Source organism: Podarcis bocagei (assembly GCF_964188305.1).
Source record: "Podarcis bocagei genome assembly, chromosome: 10".
NCBI classification, from domain to species: domain Eukaryota; kingdom Metazoa; phylum Chordata; class Lepidosauria; order Squamata; family Lacertidae; genus Podarcis; species Podarcis bocagei.
In genome coordinates, this window is record NC_138135.1 from 21,494,441 (window position 1) to 21,512,820 (window position 18,380).

General features: G+C 43.8%; 1 protein-coding gene across 2 annotated transcripts in view; it reads left to right on the top strand.

Annotated features, from left to right (window-relative positions):
- Positions 1-4,949: 4,949 nt before the first annotated feature.
- The window catches only part of NINJ2 (ninjurin 2), a 46,781-nt gene continuing 33,350 nt past the window's right edge, over positions 4,950-18,380 (top strand). For both annotated transcript variants that reach the window (XM_081210479.1, XM_081210478.1), the window contains exon 1: positions 4,950-5,085. In XM_081210479.1, the coding sequence (XP_081066605.1) occupies positions 5,053-5,085 (33 nt within the window). In that variant the 5' untranslated portion in view covers positions 4,950-5,052. The remainder of the gene's footprint in view (positions 5,086-18,380) is intronic.

Here is an 18,380-nt window from a genome sequence, read left to right on the forward strand (position 1 = left end):
GGACCAGCAGTCTGACTCAGTATAAGGCAGCTTTCTGTGTTCCTTCCTAAATGTTTGAAAACTGGATGAGAAAATATGTAGAAAGATTATGGGAGAAGACTTAAATCATTAACTTTATGGTGTCTTTAAATTCTTACGGATTTTTGAATGTTCAAATATTTAGAATTTTCAAGGCACTGATATTTCCCAGCTACAGTTGTAGAATAAGCATTTAATCTTTACCAGCTGCAGTTTGGCATCTACTGTGTCCATAAAAACCAGTGTAAACTACGTTAATCATAGGCAATAAAGGGAAATTGCCATAGATTATGAAATATTTCTGAAGTTGACCTCAGTGTTGAACTAGCGTGACTCTTACAGTGACACAATATTACCATCAAAATCCTTTATTATCTTTCTCTTTCTCTTTCCCTTTCCTGTTAGATAAGTGTCATTATAACTTCATTTTTATGTTGGGTACTGTAAAGTGGTGGTTCCCAACTGTTTTTTATATGGTGAATGACGGCACTTTTTTTCACTCGGAGTGTGCTGGAGCATAGTTCCGAATAACAACTCTTAGTCCTGAGTCTTGGTACGAACCAATTCCCAAAACAAGAACCCTTCTCCTCTTCCTTCCCCTTCTCACACACACCCAACCCTGACATGGCCATGCCATTGCTCCTCCCCATGCGCTATGCTGGGCAAAGCAATGGATGCACATGTTACCTTTGTGCAAAAGATTAGTTGTACATCTTTCTTTTTTCCATCTAGGCATGATAGAGGCATTTTTAGAGTTCAAGGCTACATTCAAGCCAGGCAAAGGCACTTAAGGAGAGTACGAAGCAGAACCAATGAGGGATATGGCCTGGGGAGTGCAGGAGTAGTAGTGGCCTCTTGAGAGTCCAAAGAGGCAAACATAGTTGCTTGGAGGGCCACATTTTGTCTCCGGGCTTCGATTCCTCACCCCTGATCTAAGCACATGGAAGGAATAAGCAGAATGCTCCATCTGTGCAAAATTAACCACCAATACCTGCAATTATCTCATCCCCTTCTGCAACAACTGCCCATTCAAGAGCAAAGGAGCAGCCCTCTATTGCTGCTGAAAGGATCATTGAGGACAGAGGCATTAACAGTCATTAAATGTTCATGGCTTGTAGATGATCATAATGATCTACATGTGATTTGCATGCTTTCTGTTACACAGAAGTACTATTGATGTAGGGAAAACATCATATTAGAAATGGTTGAAGTTCCATAGTTCTTGTGGTGTGGTGTGTGTCCTCAGTGCCCCAGTTTATTCTCTCCCACTTACATAGTCTCCCTCCCTGCAGTTAGCAACCATGCTTTGTTTTGTTAATCCTTCAGAGCTTGCAATGATGATGGTTTGTTATATTTATATCCCAACTTTTCCTCCAAGGACCTTGAGATAAAGCTCATCCACACTTTTGTCTCATGATTTCTTCTGCTTCTCCAATAATTTCTAGGCATGGGTTGAAGAGGTTTTTCTTTTGTCCCACCTCTTTCCCCTGGAAAACCCACTGTTTACTGCTGAATCAGAACAAACATCCATCTGCAGATGGGGGGAGGGGGTCTTCAGCATAATTTTTAGTACTTTGGGTGGGAATGAGGAACAGGGGCTTTTTTGTGGTGGTGCCAAGGCAGTGAAACACTCTGCATAACAAAGGAAACTTGGCTGACTGTACTATTGCTCACCAAAGATCCATATTTTCCAGCAGCCATTGTCCTGTGTGGGTTTTTACTAGAGATTTCTCATTGTTACTGTTTTCCCCAATAGCGTTTGACTTGTTGATTTTAATACATTGGTTTCTTTTGATGTATGATAGCAATATCTTGTTTCTCTATGGCTGTATTTGCATGTCATGGTAAACTATGATTAATGGCTTATGAAACGGCAGATAATGACCTGCTTGTGGATAACTCCTTGCAGATTATTCCCATTCTCTTTTTTTTTTAAAAAAAATAATATTTATTAATTTTTCAACAGTTTAAACACAACACTACAGAAAACAAACAAAAAAATACAACAATACAATACAATACAATACAAAAAACACTACAAAACACTAACACATACAACTAACAAAACAAAACAAAAACCATTTAAAACACAATCCAATTTCAATATCTTATCTTTCATTCACTTATTTCCACGACCTCCTCACACCTCCCTTTTTGTATTCCACTTCTATTAATTGTTTCAGCAATTCCTTTCCATCTTCCTCTGTTTTCTATCCTATAATTATCTTAACACATTCTAACCTTATTTTCCCCTTTAATACTCTATTAATCTATCTATACTTAATTCCTTATAACATTTCTACTAAAGCCATATAATTTCATTCCAACATTTTTCTAACATTCATTAATTTTACAGTATTTCTGTAGATAGTCTTTAAACTTTTTCCAGTCTTCTTCCACCGATTCTTCTCCCTGGTCTCGGATTCTGCCAGTCATTTCTGCCAGTTCCATATAGTCCATCAACTTCATCTGCCATTCTTCCTGGGTGGGTAAATCTTGTGTCTTCCAATACTTCGCGATGAGTATTCTTGCTGCTGTTGTAGCATACATAAAAAAAGTTCTATCCTTCTTTGGCACCAATTGACCGACCATGCCCAGGAGAAAGGCCTCTGGTTTCTTCAGAAAGGTATATTTAAATATCTTTTTCATTTCATTATAAATCATCTCCCCGAATGTCTTAATCCTTGGGCATGTCCACCAAAGGTGAAAGAATGTACCTTCAGTCTCATTACATTTCCAACATTTATTGTCGGGCAAATGGTAAATTTTTGCAAGCTTGACTGGTGTCATGTACCACCTATAAATCATTTTCATTAAATTTTCTCTTAGATTATTCCCATTCTCAAGTGGGAGCAACAAACCATGATCCTTGCTTAATGTTCTGTTTGCACTGGGGATCATGATTTGTTTCACCCCAAACAAACCACAATCTGAAGCCAAGCTTTGTTCTTGGCTTATCAAACATGGTCTGTTTTGGCAAAACAAACTATGATCCCCAGTTTGGATGCAATGCTAAATCAAGGATTGTTGCTCCAGCTCGCTGGTGGGAAACCATGAAGCAGGAATTATCCATGTGTTCACAGTAAACCATTGCTTACTGCAAGAAGTCTATATATGTTTGCCACCTGGGATATAAAATATTGTGAGTAAAGTATCAGAAAAGCTGCAGCTCAGTCGAAGGATCACAGGCTCTGCATGCAAAGTTCCTAGGTTCAACTCCTGGCACCTTCAGGTAGGGCCCTTGTTTGGAATTATGGAAAACCAATGCGGGTCACTGTAGCTAATACTAAGTAGTGCAAACATGTTGTGGTATGAGGCAGCTTCCTATGATCCTAAATAAGCAATATGCTACTCATGTAGAAGTATTGCCTTTTCACAAAAATGTCCCCATCAAGTAAAAGACAAGTACGGATGGAGGTGTCAACCTGAGAACATGCCTCCACTTCTAAAAAGTGGATGCAATCCCCAGAGATGTTCACCTGGTGCCTACCTTGATGTCATTTCAGCGCCTGACCACAACCATTTCCCCAAGCTTTGGACTATCCTATTTTTAGTGGAGGAAGCTAGTGAATTAGTTTTGCTGTGCTTTCAGATAAGGCCTGCTGTTTTATCTGCTGTTGCTGCACTTGACATTTTGCTGGTGTGTTTTATGTTCATTTCACCCTGGAAACACTGTGTGTTGGAAGGTGTGGGGTTGTAAATTCAGGAAATGCAATGACTGAAAAGGACTGAAGTGGCAAAGGACGCTGCATCTCTCCTTGAGAGAACCCATGCTTTCCTTGCAAGTAGTCTTGGTATTTCCAATTAAAATAAGCTCAGGAAGCAAGGCTGGGGGAAAGACATCTGCTTTTGACACTGAAAACATCAATACTAGGCTAGGTGGACCAATGGTCTGACTCTGTCGGCTTGTTCAAACTGAACACAACTGCAAGCTGTCTATACACATGGATGAGTGTTTGTGTGAAAGGAGCTCCAGCTCAACTAATTTGTACACAGGTACACAGATTGTACACAACTTGAATATAATATGTAAGCATCCCTAGGAACATGGGAAGCTGCCTTATATTGAGTCAGACCATAGGTTCAGTTTAGCTCTGTATCGCCTAATCTGCACTTCCAGGGTTTCAGACAGATCTTTGCAAGACTTACTTGGAGCTGCTGGAGAGTGAACCCAGGACCCTCTGCATGCACCGCAGGTGCTTTTCCAATGAGACCACCTCCAAGCTTCACACACTCTGCTGTTGAGCCTCTTGGCCTGCTACTCTTTTCACCACCTGCTCTGGGGCAAAACTAAATCCCTGCTTCCTACTGCAGGTGGTGGAAGGGTGTTTTCTAAAGAGATACTTTATCAGAGCTGCATTCCTGGCCATGACTTTCAGCTTGGCACCTGGGGACTCTAATTTCAAATTCCCAAACCAAATTTGGGTGTGTTGGAAATAGCGCCAAAGTATAATCATATGGACTGGAAAGGGCTTCATAAGCTACATGTGACTCCCCCCCCCCCTAGTCAACAAGGAGCGTGACAGAGTCTCAGTAACTGTGTCAACAGCCATACGTGATAGAAGCCATCTCCACACAAGGGGTCTGTAACAGCCGGTGGCATTTAGGATGTGTGCCGAAAACTGGCATGGTCTGTGCCTTGAGCCTCTTGGTACATTGTGTGCACAACGGCATCGCAGCGCAAGTGACCTCACAGGGCTCAGCTGGGCCCAGAAGCTAAGGAGACATGTAGTCATGGCTATGATGACAGGAGGGCCATTCAGCATCTTAAGAGACAATAAAGGATCCGTGTGCCCACTTTTTCCACCACCACCACCCCTTCTCCTCTCCTCCTCCCCCTGCCCTCAAAAGCTGAAGCCCAGGCCAGAGTCCCACATCATGCAGATGAATAGCAGGTCTGTTCCAGCAGCTGTGCTTTCCCTCCCACCCAGCAAAGGCACTGGGAGACTCCAGAAAGCTGCAGAGACTTGGTCTCTTGTCCGGGCTGAGAGGATTGAAAAGAAAACCTGGGAAGAAAAAAAGAAAAAAAGAGAGATGGGATCGGAAGGAGAAATGATCAACCTTCATGTGAGTCCATTTTGGGCATATCAAGGAGGGGTTGGGGGCTGGTGAGTGAGGCCTAATGCTTGTCAGTCACTTCTTTGTCTCTTTTTTATTTCACCCTCTGCCTTTCTTTGAAGTCTCTTTCTGGATATATCTCCTCTCACCTCCTTCATGCTCTCTGTCACTTTCTGGGCTGTTCACAGGAGCCAGATCCCAACAGGGCCCATCAAAGGACTGATAAGCTTTTCTGATAAGGAGGAGAGTCCCAGACAAGGAGAGCTGCTTAGAAAGAGCTTTTCTTGAGAGAGGCAAGCCTGCCTGTTTGACAAGCTGGGGAAAGTTATTCCATCTCTCTCTGTCCTTCCTCACAGAGCCCTTCTGTGCTTGATTAGAAAACTTTCCCAACCCGAGGCATGAGGGGAAAAAGAAATAAACACTGCAACACCGAAGCGAGACAGCCCTGGACCCAAATTCCTACCTGGGGTTCCTAGAGAAACAAAACCTCTTGATCCAGCCCTCTCAGGCTCCTCTTTTTCTGCTCCTCAGAGTTTGTTTGCTGAGGAGAGGCGCTTCCTAGAACTTGGGTGTCTCTTGAAAGAGCTGCTTATTGCAGATGGATTGCATTTTATTTAAAATAAACCCCGCCAAAGCAAAGGAGAGAGTTGAGTTTTAAGAGTTTTTAAAGTTTAAAGTTGACCACATAGCAAGACTTAACAGATGTTGAGGTATTTTATATCTTGTTTATTTATTTGCCATAGTTATAACCCACTCTTCCTTGTTAATGCAATCCCAGAACGAGAAAGGACACTAAGGCAGCACAAGGAAATAATATTTTGTTTTAATGCAACTTAATGTAAAAAGAGACAGGGATAAATAATCTGACCAAACCCAAAGAGTACTCATTAATGGTTCCTCATCATCCTGGAAAAACGTGGCCAGTTTTTCAGGGCCCGTCGTTCAAAATCTTTGTAAACAACTTGGATGAAGGGATTGAGGGGGTGAACATCAAATTTGCAGATGATTCCAAACTGGGAGGGGTAGCTAAGGCTGCAGAAGACAGAATCAGATTTCAACATGACTTTAACGAGCTGGGCCCAAGATAACAAAGATAGAAATCTAAAGTTCTGCACTTAAGCAGGAAGAACAAGATGCACAAATATAGGATGGGGGACACCTGTACATGTGAAAAGGATCTAGTGGTCTTGGTGGACTGCAAGTTGAACATGAGTCAACTATGTGACACAGCAGCAAAAAAAGCTAATCCTCTTCTAGGCAGCATCAACGGAAGTCTAGTGTCCAGTTCAAGGGAAGTAATAGTACCACTCTATTCTGCCTTGGTTCGACCACATCTGGAATACTGTGTCCAATTCTGGGCACCACAATTTAAGAAGGATGTTGACAAGCTAGAACGTGTTCAGAGGAGGGTAACCAAGATGACAAAGGATCTGGAAACCAAGCCTTATGAGGAATGGTTGAAGGAGCTAGAGCCAGCAAATCATTGAAGCCCCTATCAGAACATCTAAATCAGAGATTGCCAACATGGTGCCCTCCAGATGTTTTGGACTACAACTCCCATCATCACTCAGCGTTACCAATTATGAGGGACTATTGGAGTTGTAGTCTACATCTGGAGGGAACTGTGTTGGTTACCCCTGATCTACTAAGGCATATTGTTGGTCACTGTGGGAAATAGGATGCTAGACTAGATAAGCCTTTAATTTAATCCAGCATGGTTTTTATGTTCACCCCTCTTGCCTCCTTCGAAGCCCACCTTTTCTTGTGAAGTCCTTTATTAATTTCCCTGTCCTAGTCTTTCTAGCCATGCATACTGATAACATTGTTTCAGCAACCTCCTATAATTGGCAGTGCATGAAAATATCTGACTTGCTAGCATGCCAAAAGATGGGAACTTTCAAAATATTTGTTGTGGATTCCTAAAACTGTTTGTATTATAGCATTCTAGTACCAGAAATGAGGGGAGATGTTGCACCAGGGATGGTGACTCTCGGTTTCAGTTTCTCTCACGTCTGCATTTTCCCAATTCAGTTATCCATATTTTAACATAGTCTGCAATTTTTAAAAAAGTAATTATGTAAATTCATCAATATTTCAGTGCAACTATATTCTAATATACTTTTTAAAAATGATGTTTTCATTAATATGCACATTTCATTCTTGTGTGTGCATTTTTGTCCACGTTACATGGTTGGGGAATTGCATTGCCAAATTTGGAGAAGTGTGACTTTAAAAGATGGCTGTGTTCACGTATTGTTTCGAAAAGCATGAACTGAATCAAAGGTGGTCGGGGAAACACCTGCACTGTGTGATTTACTATGGCAACTACAAATACTTTTAAAATCAGCTTTTAAAATAAACTTGGGCAGCAGCCTAGGCATTCTCCTGGTTGGCTCCCACAGAATACCTGTCTCTGAAGAAGGACCCCTCTTTGATTCCTTCTCAGAGACCAGATGTGGAAGAGGGGGCAGAGAAGCAGCTGCCACTGCCACTGTTGCAATGACAATAAAGCTGTTTGTTTTTCAAAGTAACGGTGGCAGGGACAGAGAAGAGGGAAGAAGGGGCACTGCCACTGCAAAGAGGACAATTGTGGGGACACCTCATCAACTGGATCATTCTGGGAAACCCCTGTAATCTGGTGCTGGACCTGACTAGATCTGAGTTAATTCACTTTGGCTTTAAGCAGATCTGACTGTCTTCTGTTGGACAATACCCCCCTGGGTATCACATCCATAAGGCACAAAGGATGGTTCCAAAAATGGGTGCTCAGTACTTCTTGGGGCATGAAAGAGATCTCAGACCCAGAAACCTGCTGAATACCCTCATGTGAAGGAATATCAGAAGAGCCTTCTGGATCAGACCAATGGCCCCTCTAGTCCAGGATCCTGTTCTCACAGTGGCTAATCAGATGCCTGCAGGAAGCCCAACAGCAGGATTTGAGCACAAGAGCACTCTCCCCTCCTGTGGTTTACAGCAACTGGTATTTTGAAGCATTGCTGCCTCCAAGGAAGCCTGAATTGGAATGGAGAGAAGCTGTGAGTCAGAAAATGTGGTGAGGAAACAGAGCTGAGAAGTAGAAACTGGAGGAAGGCCCAGGCCAACCCCCAATGTCTCAACCACCTCCTTCAACAACTTAAAAGCCAGCATTTAGAGGCTTGCCACCTCTCCCTAAGGGAGAGAACGAAGAAAAGAGCCCTTGCTTATTTCCCTGCAAATAAACGCAGAAAAGTGACTCTTTCAGGCACAGTGTAGCTAGCAGTCTTGCCCACGCATGTTTGTCTGTGTAATGCAGAGGTAGAGGCTCTTTTGGGGCGGCCAAGGGCTGCATTACTGGGGTGGAAAGCTATGGGGGGGGCTGCATTCCAAGAGTGGGTTGGTCTGGACTAAAAGTGGGTGGGGCTCAGCATATGCACACACTTAACAAAGGCACACACACACACTTAGCACACAGACACACTTGACACACACACTTAATAAAGGCTGTTTCCTGTCCTCTATTTCTCCTCCGCCTTCTCACTCTTATTCTCTCACTGAATTGCATCTCTGTGCACCGAGAAGCTCCTGCCTCTCAGTGTACAGAGAGGAAATGCTGCAAACTGTTCTTACTGGATCACCAACTCCCTGCTTTCTATCACCGGGTGCTGAGAAAGGACTCCGCTTTTCCCAGTATTTGGAAAGAAATAAACAGTGAGCTGGCCAGACAGAGAACTTGCATGGGTGTGGCTTAACAGGAGAGGCCTGGCAAGCTGGATGGAGAAGTCTGGTAGTCCGGATCTGGCCCACAGGCCAGTCAAGCCAGTCATTCCCTCAGCCCTGATGTAATGTGGGGAAAATATAAAGACGGCTTTGTAAAAACAAAAACAAATGAATGAATGAATGAAATGATCTTCCTTTCCATTTGTTCTGTTTAACCCAGGAGTGGGGAACACTTGACCCACAGTTGTAATTAGGGCCAGCATGGGCTCCAGTTTGGCCTGCAAGGCCATTTACTCAAACCAGTGGCGTAGCGTGGGTTGTCAGCACCCGGGGCAAGGCAAGTAATTTGCGTTCCCTAACCTGTGGATTTGCGCCCCCTAACCCGTGGATTTGCGCCCCCTAACCCCCAGATGTTGCGCCCAGTGCGGCCGGCCCCCCCTGCACCCCCACGCTACGCCACTGACTCAAACCACACCCACCTTCCCTATACCTAACATCAAACATGATGGAATTCATGTTTGATGTCATATGGAACTCAGTAGTGCAGCCAACCCCTGCTGAAAGCAGAGCTTGAAGTAAGCACCTTTCAGCTCTCCCTTTAACCCAACTAAGGACAGAGAAACACCTTTGCTTTTTGCACTTAGAAGGGCCAGCATCAGGAGCTGGTGTTATCGGGCACCTGCCAAGGCCCACACCCCTTCAAGGGGTCCACTGCCAACCCCTAGAGTTTCTTGGCCCTGCTGCAACTTCTCCTTATTGTATGTTCACCAATCCATAGCATAATTTTTATGTGATTTCATTTTAAAGCTATTTGCATGCTGTAAGTCACCTGCAGAAGAGTGAAAGTGCAGAAAGGCTGAATATAAATTGTACTACTGGGTAAAGGTAAAAAGGTAAAGGACCCCTGGACGGTTAAGTCCAGTCAAAGGCAACTACGGGGCTGCAGCGCTCATCTCGCTTCAGGCCAAAGGAGCCAGCATTTGTCCACAGACAGCTTTCCAGGTCATATGGCCAGCAGGACTAAACTGCTTCTGGAGCAACGGAACATTGTGACGGAAACCAGAGCGCATGGAAATGCTGTTTACCTTCCCACCGCAGCGGTACCTATTTATCTACCTGCACTAGTGTGCTTTTGAACTGCTAGGTTGACAGAAGCTGGGACAGAGCAATGGGTGCTCACCCCATCGCGGGGATTCAAACCGGCGACCTTCTGATCCGCAAGCCGAAGAGGCTCAGTGGTGCAGAAAGGCTGAATATAACTTGTACTACTACTACTACTACTACTACTTCTACTGCTACTACAAATGACATTTATTGATCAAGTTTACAATGGATGCCAGTTACCTGACATAAATGCAATCACACCAAAACCTCTAGCGTCTGTCTGAAATTTGAAATGACATTAATTGGAAGCATTTGTTCCTCTCCATGGCCAAAGCAGAAATGAAACCAACCCTGGATGTTTCTTCCTTTTATTGTTCTGTTTTGGTTGTTGTTGTTTTAGCTTGTGTGAAACAAATAGAGTGCTTTTGTTTGTGCATTTATTTATTTATTTATTTAAGTAAGTAAGTAAGTAAGTAAGTAAGTAAGTAAGTAAGTAAGTAAGTAATGTGTTTGTAGTCCACTTTCCCTTTTTAAGCCATGATGCCTTTGGCAACATTCTCAGTGCTGCCCTGCTGTTCATCATTTTGCTTTTATCTTACTGTGTCCCTGATGTGAAAATTGAACTAATCAGTTTCAGGAACTAGGAAGTATACATTTATGATTTAAGTACCCTATTTTGACATACTGGAAGTACCTTCTAGGAAATAACAACTTGTGTAGTAATTGGTGATTGTAGAGTTAAATATTGCTTGGAGCTAAGACTCCACCTGTTAGTTTGATCTTGTGGTTGCTTTCATTTTTCATATGTAGTTGTGTGTGAGCCTGTTCATCAATAAGCAGCGTCTTTTTCTGGTCACAAAGTGAGTAACATTGCCTTCTATTGAATAAAAGCTTAGCAACTAGTTTGTAGGAGCACAACAGCTGAAAGCTGTTTTCACAAACTGTTTAGAAACTATTGTATTATTTGCAAGAATCCAGATGGGTATGATTGTAATTTCTGGCTGGAAATTTGTGCATTCGTTTTTAGTTATTTATCAAAGGACACCCTTTGACTCATCCTACAATGCAATGATAGATGTTCTGCCTTTGTGCATCGGTCCAACAGAACAAGTGCCATCAAACTTGCTCATCTTTCCTTGGACCCCACTGCCCCACATGGTGGTGACTCTTTGCCAGTGTTGTACACATATGAGCCAAGACACTGCATAGAATCAAGCCACGATAATAGCTTCCTTTGCGTGTCAAGAGATAGGAGGATATGACGATGATGGACAGGGCTGGCTCTACTATTAGGCAGAGGGAGGTTTCCACTTCAGACAGATGATTATGAAAAGGCAACAAATGTTTAGTTGTATTCTTACTGACAGGGAGTGGCAAAGAGGCCGATGCAGGATTTATTTCCTTGTGCCAAAATAACTTGATTGGCCTTGGGTACTGTGTGCACCTTGATTAGTGGAGGGGGTGGTTGTCATTTGCTGCTCTGCCTTCAGCAGTATGTTGTCTAGAGCTGACCCTGAGCATGTAAGAAGAGTTTCTGTAGCAAGACACTTTGTTAACTTCCACTTAACTCTCTGAAGTACGGTTTCAGCTGAAACTGAGACACCACCACATGTACTCTGTGAATGCACACACTTGTGCACTATTTTGTAATGCACAAGAGCCGAATCTTAACTTGTAATTCGCCTTGTAATTAGCTTGTAATTGGCATTATGATTTAAAGTGGGAATGGGGAACATGGGGCCTACCAAATGCTATTGGTTTGGAGCTGTCATCATCCCTGGCTGCTGGCCAAGCTGGCTGGTACTGATGGGAGTTGGAGTGACATCAGGTGGGGATTCAGGTTCATCACTCTTGTTTCAAAGAAAAGGCAGGCTTGGAACTAGGTTCAGAATTGGTACTAGGCTCAGAATTCAGCATCCTGCAAATTTCTGCATGTTTCTAGTCCCTAAGGCTGTGAAAGTCAGCTTAAACGTGAGTAGAGGTGGTAACTATTTTGCGCATGTCCAGTTAATGCATGACCGCTGATGCACAGATCATTTTAGACCCGGAAAAGGGCAGAGTGGAGTCGTAACAGGGTGGGCTTGTGTGTGCTGTGTTGACACACACAGGGGCCAAGAACAGAATCCCCGCACAAAATAGTTGCCGCCTGTATTTGGTTAAGGCTGCTTACTAAGAAGTAAATCCCACAAAATTCAATGGGGCTTACTTCTGAGTAGGCTTTATATAGGATTGCAGTGTCAACCTCAGAGGTCAGGATGGCTTGTGGGATTTTCCAATAGCTGTGGCCCAGTCTTGATTGTCTTGCATAGTTTTTGCCATGCCTCATGGCTAACCAATAGACTATGTAAAATAATCAAATTGCAGGCAGATTAGCATAATTAGCATAATTTATAGAAGTCATAGAATCCAGTTCTTCTTGCTGCTAAATGTAGATGCAGAATATGCACATGGCCTTTTGTCACATGGCTTTATTCAGAATGTAAAGGGCTGCAGAGATACATAGAAAGAGAGAGTAAAAGATGAAAGCACTGAACAGATACACACACACACACACACACACACACACACACACACACACACATATGGTTTCCTTCATGGCACTGACAAGAAAGTAGGTTTGGTTTGGTAACCAAAGAAAGAGACTTCCATTTTTCTGCTTCTGTGACTTTAAAAGTGGTTTCTGAGTGGTTACAAAATCTTTACCTTGAAAGCACATTTGTTGGCATGTGCGGAAATGGTCAACTAATGCATGCTTTCTAGTGCAACAGAGCCCTTTGCTCTCTTTTAGTGGTTTTCCTAGAAATGTGACCATCTGAGGTTGCTGACTGATGAAGCCCTGCCCCTCTGCTGTTAGACTTAAGCAAGGCCTTTTAGGGTCAAAGAGCATGTGGCCTGGGAGGCCCATGATCAGATCTCCTGTTACCTTTTTAAAAGCAATCCCAGGTGGAAGGATTTGAACTGGGCCTCTAGCACTGGAGAAGTAGGGAAGGGGACTTTGGGACTGCTTATCTAGCAGGAGATTCCAATCAGCCTGAAATTTAAGTGTGTAGTTAGAATGAATAAAAGCACCCTGTTGTGCTAGTGCAAAAAAACCTGGACTTTCTGTTTTTAGGAAAGTGTGACAGTGGGAAAGCACTGAAAAGTGTGATTAACGGAAGACACATAAACACTCAGTTATCAAATTGGGTGAATGCTCATTGCTGTTCTAAAGAATCCAGACATCTTCATAATATTCCACTTCTTCCCATAGGTACCACCCGTGCTTTCCCCCCTCTCTTCAGGGGGTGCTCAAGGGTACGCAGTACTGGCACCTCTTTTTGTTGTTAAAAAGTATGACACTTACTGTAAGAACTTCATGGTGAGTAAAAAGGTAAAGGTAAAGGTACCCCTGCCCGTACAGGCCAGTTGTGTCCGACTCTGGGGTTGTGCGCCCATCTCACTTAAGAGGCCGGGGGCAGCACTGTCCGAAGACACTTCCGGGTCACGTGGCCAGCGTGACGAAGCTGCTCTGGCGAGCTAGCACTAGCGCAGCACACGGAAACGCCATTTACCTTCCCGCTAGAAAGCGGTACCTATTTATCTACTTGCACTTAGGGGTGCTTTCGAACTGCTAGGTGGGCAGGAGCTGGGACCGAATGACGGGAGCTCACCCCGCTGCGGGGATTCGAACCGCCGACCATGCGATCGGCAAGCCCTAGGCGCTGAGGTTTTACCCACAGCGCCACCCGCGTCCCTTACATCACCTATTTTTCTAGAAGAAAAAGCACTGCGTACCACTTCCAGAGGCAGTTTTAGGGTAGTGTGACTGGTGTGGTTGCACTGGGCGCCAAGCTGCTGGGGTTGCCACAACAATGGTGTAGAAGGCAGCGTGTGAAGTGTGTGTGTGTGTGTTGAATTTTAACATCACTCTGAGTGCTACTGAAATTTGAGAGCCCAAGATCCACCACTGCTACCTCCACTGCCAATGCAAGTGCTCTACAGAATGTATTTTTGTAGTGGGTGTAGGTGCCTATTGGGTCATGGCTGTGTTATCACTAACCACCACCAGAACGTTTCCACCTCCTGTGCCTTGCCTACGATTTTAGAGGTTCAGTGTGTCCTAGGGCAACATTTCAGTGCACGATCCTTGTCTAGCCCTTAAAAAGACTTCCATTTTTATTTATTAAATAAATACTATATTTTTCATCCAACTATGTAAGAATCCCTTTTCCAGAGTTATATCTGTCCTAATTATTTTGTAAAAGTATACTTAACATATAAGCACATATAACTCGGCAGCAAGGGTTGTTCTCCTATCACCTCTGCACTGGAGGATTGAAGGATATTCTGCAAAAGGTTCCATGCAGCTGAGGGCACTTCAACAGCTAAAGGTCATCTGTATAACCTGTAAGTACAGAAGGAAAGGGGAGAAAGAAGTGGAAGGGAACATATCCAGGTGGTATCTGAAACTTGTCCAAACTCTGTAGCCAGGGCCAGATAATATTGCCAATATAATGGTGATTTAAGATGTGGAGCAAAAGTTATGTCTGTTCTGCAACTCGCACAGTGCTGTGACTATACTCTGAGCTAGAAAGTGTTCCACAAATAGCCTAACATTGTGATGCTAGAGAGCTTGAGGCATGAAAATATGCACAGAAGGGATTTTTTTCGTAAGTTGCCACTAACTTGATCTTTGTTCTATAATTGAACTGTGATATTTCTCCCCTATCCTCTAAATTGTCCTTTGCTCGTTCATCATAAATACCCTGGGGTGCATTTTTCTGCATATTGGAGAAAGGGAACCTATAGCAGTGTTTCCCAACCTTTTTTGGGCAAAGGCACACTTGTTTGATGAAAAAAATCTCACGGCACACCACCATTACAGCCCCGTGACGTCAGCGCGCAGCGTCACGCCGGGAGGGACGCACGAAAGTGAAAGTTTTCAATTTTTTTCCCTCCCCCTTGCCGGGGAACCTCCAAGCTTTGGGGGTGGGGGGGAGGAGGCAGCAAAGCGAGGGACTGAGGGACGGCGGCAGCTGAGGCGGCGGCGGCTGTTGTGGTGGCGGCGATAGCGGGCGGAGGAGGCGGCGGCGGCGGGGCCGAGGTGGCTGGCGGCGGCGGGGGAGGCGGCGGCGGGTGGAGCAGGAGGGCGGCCGAGGCCGGTGAGGGAGTAGGGTTGCCCGGGGCTTGAGGAGCCGTCGCCGGGAGTTGCTGCTGCTGTTGTTGCTGCTGCTGCCCGGACATGCCGGCCTCCTCCTCGTCCGCTGTCTCGCGCTCCTCCCTTTTGCACGCGCTGCCCCGCCGCCGCCCCATTGGCTGGGTCCTGTCAGCTGATCCTGTGTGTGTGTGAGGGGAGAATGGAGAGAGAAACCTCAGCACCACCACCGCGGAGCCGCCCCCGGCTCGACGCGGATCCTCGCCGCCGCCGCCTCTCACCGCCCGACTCGCCCGCCTCCCTCCCACGGCACACCAGCCAACGTCTCGTTGCACACTTGTGTGCCGCGGAACACCGGTTGGGAAACACTGACCTATAGATAGTCACTCTGCATGGAGCAACTGGAGCATATAGAGAGAGAGAAATAGAGAGGTATTGTGTATGAGCCAAGAGTATGAGTTGAGAGATACTTAATCCAGAGCTTACCTGCGGGTAGAATTAAACACGAAAGCAGATGTGGAACTGCCATGGTACCATGTTGTTTCCTGCCCCTCTATCTGCTCCATAACATCTAGTTTGCCACCATCCAGAATGTGCCACCACTGTGCTCTGCACTAGCCCTAGGATGGCCACTTAGCCATTGCCAGATATGAGGAAATGCATCATTAGAAATAGGACACAGATTTGCAGAAAAGTTGCTTGTGCTAATTTATATAGATGGAAATTTGTAAATAGTCACTGTAATTTACATGGAACAGTGGTTCTCAAACTTTTTTCTCTGGGTCACAATTTCAGGATAAAATTTTGCTCTCGAGTCACTCCATACTAAACCTTTTATTGATAAAAAATACACTGGAAAACAAAAAGAAACAACTCCTAGCAGTGTTTGATTTATAACATAGAACACAACTGCTTTATTATATGATCATGGGACATCCAGAAAATATAAAACAATGCAGCTACATAAGAACATGACTCATTCCCAACTTAGGATTATAAACGAGCCTCTTACATAGGTACCTTAAGTATGTATGCAAACTCAGTGAGAGGTGTCAGCTTGCTTTTGCCAGGTCTTTATATTGGGTCTAATTCGAGACAAACTCTTATCTCCTCATCAACACAAATGAAACATTTACATGATTCTGAGACTGTCCTTGAATCTTCCGTCACAACTCCTGCCACACCAGTGTGGCTCCACACACCATTGAGAATCACTGAAATAGAAACACAATACTGTACATCTCACTATGGTGGGGACAGTGACCAGGTGAGCTGTGTGCCTGTCCAGTCTGCTGTACAAGTGGACTACTTCCATGCTCCTGATTCCTTGCTGCCCTCCCTTCTTATGGGTCTATATCTTTAAACCAGACTTGGAGCAGACAGCCTTTCAGATAGAGGACTACTTCAGATAAAAGACTGCAAAGTAGCTACTCAACTGCCCTGCCCAGTCTCACCCTCTGTTCGCCAAGGGAGTGGGCCAGTGCCCAGTGCAATGAGAGGCAAATCTGTCAGTTACATTTTCTCTCAGCTTATTTTTCCAATCTTAAATTCAGTTCTCCACATTTCTGCATCCCTTTGCACGTAAAAACAAGTAAGTCCTCGCGATAATTCATCAGCAATTTAGTGTGCATTTCTCCTGATAGACACATTTTTGCATGCAATATAATGCTTTTAAATTTTTTTAAAATTAATATGTACATTCTCATGCAGTTTTCCTTTTTATACACATTTTGGTAGACATTATTTGGTTGGAGAACTGCATTGCAAAATTTGGAGAAGTGTGACTTTCAAAGGATAACTGTGTTTCAGTTCCTGTATTGTTTCAGGAAACATGAATTTGGTAGTTTTAACCAAACCAGAATCTTTCTCCAGGCCCTAACTCTAACATTCTGGTATTTGCCTCTGGTTTAGTTATCTACTGCTGCTGCTTTTTTAAGCAGCCAGTGCTACTCTTTTTTGTTTGATATCTCCACTCTGAAGCTGATGGTGTCACCATCAACACCTGATTATTACTTACCTTAATCAGGCTGAACTTTCCATCAGTTGAGGCCAATGATGGGAGGGTGTGGGAAACTCTCTTAACTATGCTTCAGAATTGTAAAAGGCTTCAGCTTCGACATTGTTAAGTTAGAGCCAATTGCTTATTAAGCTGTTCCAAGTGCTTGATTAGATAGAATAATGAACTTGGGCAATTTAGTATTTTAAGTCTTTGTTTGGATGCTCTTGGTGGGCTACCAACAGTGAATGCAGACATTTTGATTGAGCTATATTTTGCTAATGGTATTGCTGCTGAGCAATTATCTGTCACTGCTCAACTGCATCATGCAGTCATTGTCAACATACTTCCACATCAGCCAGTCATTGGCTAGGGAAATAAATTGTGAAACACATTGTTGGGAACTTGAATGGCTAGTCTTCTGGTTGTAAATCAACTGTAGCATGCTTTGTGCAAGAAATTGGACATGCTGAAAGGTTTTTTTCTTTAAAAAAAGGTAGGTGTGTGCACAGACATAGAGTAGGAATGCAAGAAACTGCCTTTTACTGCAGCAGACAATCTACAGTGGTACCTCTGGTTACATACTTAATTCATTCCGGAGGTTCTTTCTTAACCTGAAACTGTTCTTAACCTGAAGCACCACTTTAGCTAATGGGGCCTGCTGCCGCCGCGCCGCTGCTGTGCGATTTCTGTTCTCATCCTGAAGCAAAGTTCTTAACCCAAGGTACTATTTCTGGTTAGCGGAGTCTGTAACCTGAAGCGTATGTAACCCAAGGTACCACTGTATCTCAGTATAGTCTACACTGATTGGCAGGAGCTTCCTTAGCCCTACCTAGAGATGCTGGGGATTGAATTTAGGACCTTTTGCTGACAAAGTGGTTGCTCTGTTACTGAGCAAAATAATGGAGTTGCAACAGGGAATGCTGTTGACAACCTTTGTAGAAGGCTGTGGTGCCTAGAGCCATAACCAAAAGATAAAACCATTTAAAACTCAACTAAACTTCTGATACCATATTGAAAGTTTCATAGAAAGACCCCCTAAGTAAGATTTTGAAGTGCAAAGTCAGGATGGTTTTTCAAAAGCCCGACAAAGATTAGAAATAATGCTATAAATTTATTTACCACCACCTGCAGGCATGATGGAAAGTAATGATTTGCTAACATATGCAGCATTTTCCCTTATAGCTGTGAATAAAAAATATAAATAGCTCTGCCCCTCTCATGCATACCAAACTGTATTGTAGAAGCTATAATTTAATGTGAAGTTTGGAATAAGAAATAAGGCTGTCGATGTAATTATTACTCATTGCTGCTCAGCTCTGATGCATTCTTTGGCTTCTCTTTGGTATAGAGTTAATACAGCCATGGACATGA